The 8,627-nt window shown below is 37.9% G+C and overlaps 3 protein-coding genes across 3 annotated transcripts in view; all 3 read left to right on the forward strand.

Annotated features, from left to right (window-relative positions):
• LOC109125899 (arogenate dehydratase 5, chloroplastic-like) overlaps window positions 1–1,064 on the forward strand; it is a 6,962-nt gene extending 5,898 nt beyond the window's left edge. Inside the window, exon 2 of the mRNA XM_019228685.1 lies at window positions 1,029–1,064. Coding sequence (XP_019084230.1) covers window positions 1,029–1,064 — 36 coding nt within the window. The remainder of the gene's footprint in view (window positions 1–1,028) is intronic.
• On the forward strand, window positions 1,092–2,788 carry LOC104706558 (arogenate dehydratase 5, chloroplastic-like). The gene has a single exon (XM_010422754.1). The coding sequence runs from the start codon at window positions 1,226–1,228 to the stop codon at window positions 2,516–2,518; it is 1,293 nt and encodes a 430-aa protein (XP_010421056.1). The 5' UTR covers window positions 1,092–1,225; the 3' UTR covers window positions 2,519–2,788.
• On the forward strand, window positions 2,958–3,944 carry LOC104706559 (arogenate dehydratase 4, chloroplastic-like; the record flags this gene model as incomplete). The annotated part of the gene is given in 1 exon segment (XM_019229216.1): window positions 2,958–3,944. A coding segment is annotated over 1 exon segment (717 nt), but the record flags the coding sequence as incomplete, so codon positions are not given.

The raw sequence follows: 8,627 nt of genomic DNA on the forward strand, positions 1-8,627 counted from the left end.
TTTGGTGGATTATAGTATTAATGAAATTCTTTCTGAGGTTTAAAGTGTTACTCAGTGGCACTTTGAAGATTAAAATATGAGTTTTCTAATTATATGTATTTAAAATAACTAAATTATCAATTTATATTAAATATCTTTAATTAAGTGGTTAAATGTACATTTTGACAACTTACATTCCAGCCAATTGTACTGTCGTCCATTGTATGCTCTACTAATTATTTTATACGATCGAGAGATTCATATATCTAAATTGTAAGATAAAGAGAAAATATGAAATGTAAATATATCCAAATTTAGGGAGATAAAAGAAATGGACCATTGATGGCCAAAAAAAAAAGAACGAAATGGACCATGGATGATCTATGCACCTATAGTTTGTGTTCTTTCAAACTCTTAAAAATTTATATCATAAACTAAATATCATTTGAACATTTTATTTATAGTTTGTTGGGTTAGTACGTATATCAAAATGTTAACTATTTTAATTCTGAACTCATATGCCATGAATTGCATTACGTAATCATATACAAATGGCCAGATATAGAAAACAAAAATGAGGATCAATAATTCCATATGCGATAAAACTCGATCTTTATCTTCCTTCAACCAGAAGAAGAAAAAAAAAAAGACTTAACCAATAGATCACACACCACATGGTTGGTTGATACGAATCCACATATTCATCATACAAATGATCTATATTCATCTAGTTACTTTATTTGGTAATCTTGATTTTAAGGATAAAACTTTGGAACTAAAATAGAAACTTGAAAACATAATAAAATCTCGAATGAACGTTGGCATTTCGATTTTGTTACTACAACAAAGTCCAAAGCCGCCACATGTCATTTGCTAGTCGCATTATTTTTAATCACGAATGATCTTTACTCATAATTAGCAGCAACAAATCTTTATAGGCCTCCGCTGGTTAACACGTACCAAGCAATTCCCCCCATTATTTTAACATATGCAAATTAAAACAAAAAAACTTTATAATTATAAAAATAAAAACAAATAAAATGTGGTAGGTGAAGGATTTGACGGATTTACCCTCAAATACTTAGTATATAATCCTTACCTCGTCTACCATTATCTCTCAGCTTGCAAGTTCTCTCTCTCAGATAACTACAAGCCTTTGTACTGTACTCTTTAAATACGCCGCCGTTTTTTATATATATACTACTATATTTTTTTCCTCTTACCTACCATAAAACAAACTGTAATCATGCAAACCATTTCGCCTGCGTTCTCGTGCGATCTCAAATCCGTAATTCAACCGAATCTAACGGCTAAGAACGCGCGTTTCTCTCACGTAAATGGAAAGCGCGTGTCTGTTCGTTGCGGTTACAGGTCTGAGTCGTTTAGTTTCCCTAACGGTGTTGGCTCGAGTCGAGCTGATTGGCAAAGCTCATGCGCCATCTTAGCCAGCAAAGTAGTCTCGGCTGAGAATTCAAGCTCCATCGCCGATCAAGTCGCCGTCGTTAACGGACACAGTAATAACGGCTCCGTCGATCTAAGCATCGTTCCGTCGAAGAACGGGAAGCCTGGATTGGTTCAGCCGTTAACGATTACGGATCTGTCTCCGGCGCCGTCTCACGGATCTACTCTCCGTGTAGCGTATCAAGGAGTTCCCGGCGCGTATTCCGAAGCGGCCGCCGGAAAAGCTTACCCGAACTCGGAAGCTATCCCGTGTGATCAGTTCGACGTTGCGTTTCAGGCGGTGGAGCTTTGGATCGCCGATCGTGCTGTTCTACCAGTTGAGAACTCTCTCGGTGGTTCGATTCATAGAAATTACGATCTCCTCCTCCGTCACCGTCTCCACATCGTCGGAGAAGTTCAGATCCCGGTTCACCACTGTCTCCTCGCACTCCCCGGAGTCCGCACGGATTGCATCACGCGAGTGATCTCTCATCCTCAAGCTCTGGCTCAGACGGAAGGATCGCTCAACAAACTCACCCCAAAAGCCGCGATCGAGGCGTTTCACGATACAGCCGCCGCGGCTGAATACATAGCAGCCAACGACCTCCACGACACGGCGGCTGTAGCGAGCGCAAGAGCGGCTGAGCTCTACGGGCTAAATATTCTCGCCGACGGGATCCAAGACGACGCCGGGAACGTCACGCGATTCCTTATGCTAGCGCGTGACCCGATCATCCCCCGCACGGATCGTCCGTTTAAAACGAGCATCGTTTTCGCGGCTCAGGAACACAAAGGAACTAGCGTTCTCTTCAAAGTGCTCTCCGCGTTCGCGTTTCGAAACATCAGCCTAACTAAAATCGAGTCGCGGCCGCACCATAACTGTCCGGTCAGAGTCGTCGGCGACGAGAACGTCGGGACCTCGAAGCATTTCGAGTACACGTTCTACGTGGATTTCGAAGCGAGTATGGCGGAGGCGCGTGCGCAAAACGCGCTATCGGAGGTGCAGGAGTACACGTCATTCCTCAGGGTGCTGGGAAGTTACCCAATGGATATGACGCCATGGTCCACGTTACCACCACCTAGCCAAGAAGACGTATGACAATATTTCTATCTATAATTTTATTTAATAACATTATGATAAAATTATCGTAATTTATATATATATATACTTGGTGGGAGTTAAATTAGAATTTGTAGAACTCGTTTTGCAAGTGATAGTGGGGAGAATAATATTAAATTTTATTTCTCTCCTATATCACAAACCAAATATTTTGTGTGTTGTATATGTATCCTCTACTCTGTTGGAACAAGATCGGTTTGTAGTTTGGTTTCGAAGATTACAATTGAAGATATTTTCTTAAGCTAAGCACAGCTTTTTTATGTCTAGTATACATCGTTAATCATTAAGCACATACATATTAGAGAACCAAATGTGTAAAAAGAGTAACAATGTATACGACGAAGNTTGGATCGCCGATCGTGCTGTTCTACCAGTTGAGAACTCTCTCGGTGGTTCGATTCATAGAAATTACGATCTCCTCCTCCGTCACCGTCTCCACATCGTCGGAGAAGTTCAGATCCCGGTTCACCACTGTCTCCTCGCACTCCCCGGAGTCCGCACGGATTGCATCACGCGAGTGATCTCTCATCCTCAAGCTCTGGCTCAGACGGAAGGATCGCTCAACAAACTCACCCCAAAAGCCGCGATCGAGGCGTTTCACGATACAGCCGCCGCGGCTGAATACATAGCAGCCAACGACCTCCACGACACGGCGGCTGTAGCGAGCGCAAGAGCGGCTGAGCTCTACGGGCTAAATATTCTCGCCGACGGGATCCAAGACGACGCCGGGAACGTCACGCGATTCCTTATGCTAGCGCGTGACCCGATCATCCCCCGCACGGATCGTCCGTTTAAAACGAGCATCGTTTTCGCGGCTCAGGAACACAAAGGAACTAGCGTTCTCTTCAAAGTGCTCTCCGCGTTCGCGTTTCGAAACATCAGCCTAACTAAAATCGAGTCGCGGCCGCACCATAACTGTCCGGTCAGAGTCGTCGGCGACGAGAACGTCGGGACCTCGAAGCATTTCGAGTACACGTTCTACGTGGATTTCGAAGCGAGTATGGCGGAGGCGCGTGCGCAAAACGCGCTATCGGAGGTGCAGGAGTACACGTCATTCCTCAGGGTGCTGGGAAGTTACCCAATGGATATGACGCCATGGTCCACGTTACCACCACCTAGCCAAGAAGACGTATGACAATATTTCTATCTATAATTTTATTTAATAACATTATGATAAAATTATCGTAATTTATATATATATATACTTGGTGGGAGTTAAATTAGAATTTGTAGAACTCGTTTTGCAAGTGATAGTGGGGAGAATAATATTAAATTTTATTTCTCTCCTATATCACAAACCAAATATTTTGTGTGTTGTATATGTATCCTCTACTCTGTTGGAACAAGATCGGTTTGTAGTTTGGTTTCGAAGATTACAATTGAAGATATTTTCTTAAGCTAAGCACAGCTTTTTTATGTCTAGTATACATCGTTAATCATTAAGCACATACATATTAGAGAACCAAATGTGTAAAAAGAGTAACAATGTATACGACGAAGTCTCATACCATATAACATTTTCCAAGCCCAATACCATCATGCATTGATCATTTGATAACACGTACATGCTTAACATGTAATTAAATCATCTCTCCCAATTTATTTTCATCATCTTCCCAAAAAAACATGGAGTGTCTTGATCATTACATTTCTAAATGAAGTTGTTGATAAAAGATGTAGCAGAATAAACTTAAAATAATATTTGAAGCTATCCTCTTATAAAACACCCGTCCGCGTTAACCAACGAAACAAGAAAGACTTTCAGATTCTTATAACATTTTTTAAGTGATAACAAGTCAATTAAAACCAGTTAATTAAAGTACATAAGTAAAACATACCGTGTGAACACAGGTTCGATGTTTCTTTCTTTGAAACGAAAGTATAATCATCCATCTGGTTGTGTACTGTGCCAACTTCCATGAATTTTCATTGATATATATAAGTATATATTAAAGTTCTCAACTATCTTCAGGATATTTCAGTTTGAGTTGACAAATAATTGGCCATACAATTTCGACGAAACTTAGTGTTAGTATTTTTTTTATTTGTTTAACACGACTTTACTATATATTTATACTATATATGTATTCCCACCTATGTTTTAGGGTTTGAACTATTTTGCATGCCAACACAGTTTTAGATGTGGTGAAAACTACTAAGCCCTAGCTATATATGATGTCCTTAAGATTAACCCCTTGATATTCAAAATCGCGATATGAATAAATCACAAGTGATGATTTGTTGTTTTTGGCACAGTGGTGTCCTATAATATCGTACATTTATAAAGTACGGCCACCATATACTAATTAAAAAATTGTTTAACTTGTTAATGCGAAGACAAAATTGCCTACTAAAAAGTTACCAATAATTAATTCAAAAGAGATAGTATAGTCTTGCCTTGTTCATAAGCACAAAAATCACGATCACGAATATGAAGGTTATCGAGATGATCTGAATCATGTCATGGCCCATTTTATTATACTCATAAACACTAATTAAGGATATATTATTTGTAATGTAATTAAATTTATATTTCATGTGGGACAAATATTATGACGGTACAATTATGTCAATTGACCGTAAGGGGTTTGGTGGGAGAGAGCAGTGGTCGGGAAACATATCAATCGAACCTCTCGTCTTGTATTTATTTTTGGGGTTTGATTAGAATTTTGTTTTTGTCTTTTGTTCTTAGACTCTTAGTATTTAGGTTTGATACATAGCGTATATATAGGAAAAACAACATTTCTTATATAGGTTTGATATATATGTTTAAGCTTGAATTATCATTTCTCAAACACAACTCGAACTTATAGGAAAAACAAAACTTGAATTATCATTTCTTATTCACAACTCGAACTTATATAAACAAAATGGAGGAATTAGTTTCTTAGTACTATATTATAAACAGCATTTTTTTGGTCGTCTTTTTCAGTTATTACTTACTCGAAAAATAAATGAAAAAGTTCCATCGTCATAATATTTGAAACCAACTTCATTAATGTTTTATCCTTCGTCATGATAACAGCAGACATAGATGATTAAAACACTTCCATTATCATATTACTGATATTAATAATTAAAATAGGGTTGATTAAGAGAAATGGCGAAATCAGGAGTGGGGTGGTAGGTGGGAGAAAGAGAGATCGAGCACACTATGGTAGTTGGTGAGTGTGGGGGAGCCTTGTATAGTACTTAGGATTTGCCGACTTCGTTAGAGTCCGGTTAAGCTTTTTGTTGGTTTTGGGTCCGGTTTAATTTACATATGTTCTTGATTAGTGATTGAACAATAACTTTATGTTATATATATTATATATGTGGTTCAAGAAAATGACATAATTTGTAACGAAGTCTCGATTGTTTTTATGTGTGTTTTAAGGGCAATCAACATTATGTGAAGACGACATCATAGAAACCTACCTCAATCAATTTTTAAGGAGTAGAATTTTCTCACTGTGAAACTAGTTTCAGTTGGCAACTTGAAATCAAGTGATCGTTGAAGATATATTTGGCTTAAGTCTGTATTTCTCTTAAGATCTAGCTTATCCAACTACGCACTGCATATATAAAATTATATACACGTAAATCATGTGATGAGCTTTGATTTAACGTGAAATAGCTCGTTCCAAAAATAAAATGATAAAAAATTATTCTCCTTATGGTCTTGTGTTGTTGTTTTCAAACAGCATTTTCCACTCCACTTGAGAATTCTCGAACCTATTCATGATAGGTCATCTATGGCATATATATGGGGATTGGCCAACTAATTGAGCTAATCAGCTCAAAGTAAAATAAATACATTTACACATTCTAAAACACACTGATATTGAATTAATTGTGTATGTGTCTGTGTGTTTTTTTAATATTGGGCTCTCAAAGTAGTTGGCGACTTTTAACGTAAATACTGGACGTAATGTGCATCAGTGTAAAATGCATATTAACAGAAGTTAATTTTATAGACTTGAAACAGCCCATGTTCTCTGAAGTAATGTTCGGCCCATATAACTCAAAATATGGACCAATGATAAAGTTCAAATTTCAATCCCTAGTCACAACATATACGATCGTGATGATTAGTGATACTTCAAATAGATTCAACATTCTTCAAAATCTGTTCTCTTGATGCTTTTCTTTACATACAATTCCAAAATGTTTTGCCCATTCTATTGACAAGGTAACTTAGTAAAAACAATGGATTTATCAGCATCCATACATAAATTAATTACTAGATGCATTTTATTATATAGCTAAAATTTAAGGAACCAAAACATAGTGGATATTACAATGTGCAAGTTACTTTCACACATTCTTTTAAAATTTCTCTCTAACATTGGCTCTCAATTTTAAAATTAAGCACTCAAACTCTACTACCATTGTAATTCATTACCCATTTTTTTTTCCTTCTTTTTTTTTAACATTCCAACAAAAAAAAAAAAAAAAAAAAACTCAAAAGATCAATGGATTTAGTAGAAATAAAGCAAAATTACAGTGCTGAAACTGAAAAAAACAAAACAATAGGGGAGAAATATAAATAAATCTGCGAATGTGTTTTTGTCTGAGTGCTCGTTTACACAAAAACCCCAAAACCTCACCCTTTCACACACTTTTATCTGCTCAACAACACACTTCACCTATCCACTTCCTCCTCCTCTCTCTCCCTCCCTCATGGCTAAAGACGAACTCACCGAGACAAAGCAGCAACAACAACAACAAGACCCGAGTCAACAATCACCCAATGAGAATGAAGCAAATGGCTCAGACTCCGACTCCGACTCATCATCCCAATCCTCCGGCGACGACTTCTACATCTCCGAGTCCGAGAACGAAGCACAAGGAGAAGAAGAAGAAGAAGAAGACAACAGCATCCTCAACTACGTTCGACCAAGCGACATACCACCGGACCCAAACGCGAACCCAGAAACCAACATCCGCCGGTTCAATCGCGTGCTCGACGGGAAGCGAGTGAAGCGTATGGAGGAAGAGGAAGAAGACAAGTACACGTTCTACGAGGATCTATTCGATTTCCCTAGAGACCCAGAACGGTGGAAGGAAGAAGATCTTAGGGAGATTTGGGCTGATGGTCCATTGGATATGACTAAACCTGGTTGGGATCCTGTTTGGGCTGATGAAGATGATTGGGATGTTGTTAACGATGAGATTGAAGAAGGTCGAGATCCTGGGATTCAACCTTTCTATGTTCCTTATAGGAAGCCTTACCCAGCGATTCCGGATAACCATTTTGATATTGAGAATGCTAAAGGTGTTGTTGAGGAGCTTGATAGGATTGAAGAGTTTCTTCAATGGGTCAGCTATATTTTCCCTGATGGAAGCTCGTAATACCCCTTTTTGTTCTCTCTCTCTCTCTTTGACTATTGTTCCTTGTTTATGTGAATTTGGTGTTTAAAGTTTTGATTTTTTGGGTTTAGGGTTTATATGTTTTGATTCATTTGATGTTTATTTCTTCAATTCAGCTGAAAGCAATCTCTAAAGTTAGTGACTTTCTTAGTTTGTTGTGTTCTATAGCTGCGGATTGAATGTTCATGAAGTTTGGTTTGAATCTTTTTTATTCTAAAGTAGAGTTTGAATTCTGGAAATTGAAGGAAATGGCAATGCAGGTTGAATGATAGTGCATTAGAAGCTTTCTTGCTACTAAGTTTAAAGATCTTCTTCATCTGTTTGGGGTGGCTTTTGTGATGTATATACTTTCATCTTGATTGAGAAGCTTCGTATCTCACTATTTTCTCTGTGTTTTTTTTTTTTTTTTTTTNTGACCTCATTAGATATATTGGTGGACTAGGCAATAACTTGAACTAAAATTACGAGCTGAAAAATGTCACTATTGTTGTTTCCCTCTCTATTCCTTATTAATACATTGTGTATTATATGGTTTTCATACCAGGGAGAANACTTGTTTTTTGTTTCGTTTCCCTTGTAAATGTTGGTTTTCAATGACCGAACATATGTTTTTTTTTGGTTTTGGCTCTGTAATTGAATCTTTAGGTATGAGGGTGAATGGCTTCAGAATGACATGGATGGTCATGGGGTTGTCGAAGTTGATATTCCTGATATTGAGCCCATGCCAGGTTCCAAG

Source organism: Camelina sativa, chromosome 8 (assembly GCF_000633955.1).
Source record: "Camelina sativa cultivar DH55 chromosome 8, Cs, whole genome shotgun sequence".
Lineage (NCBI taxonomy): Eukaryota > Viridiplantae > Streptophyta > Magnoliopsida > Brassicales > Brassicaceae > Camelina > Camelina sativa.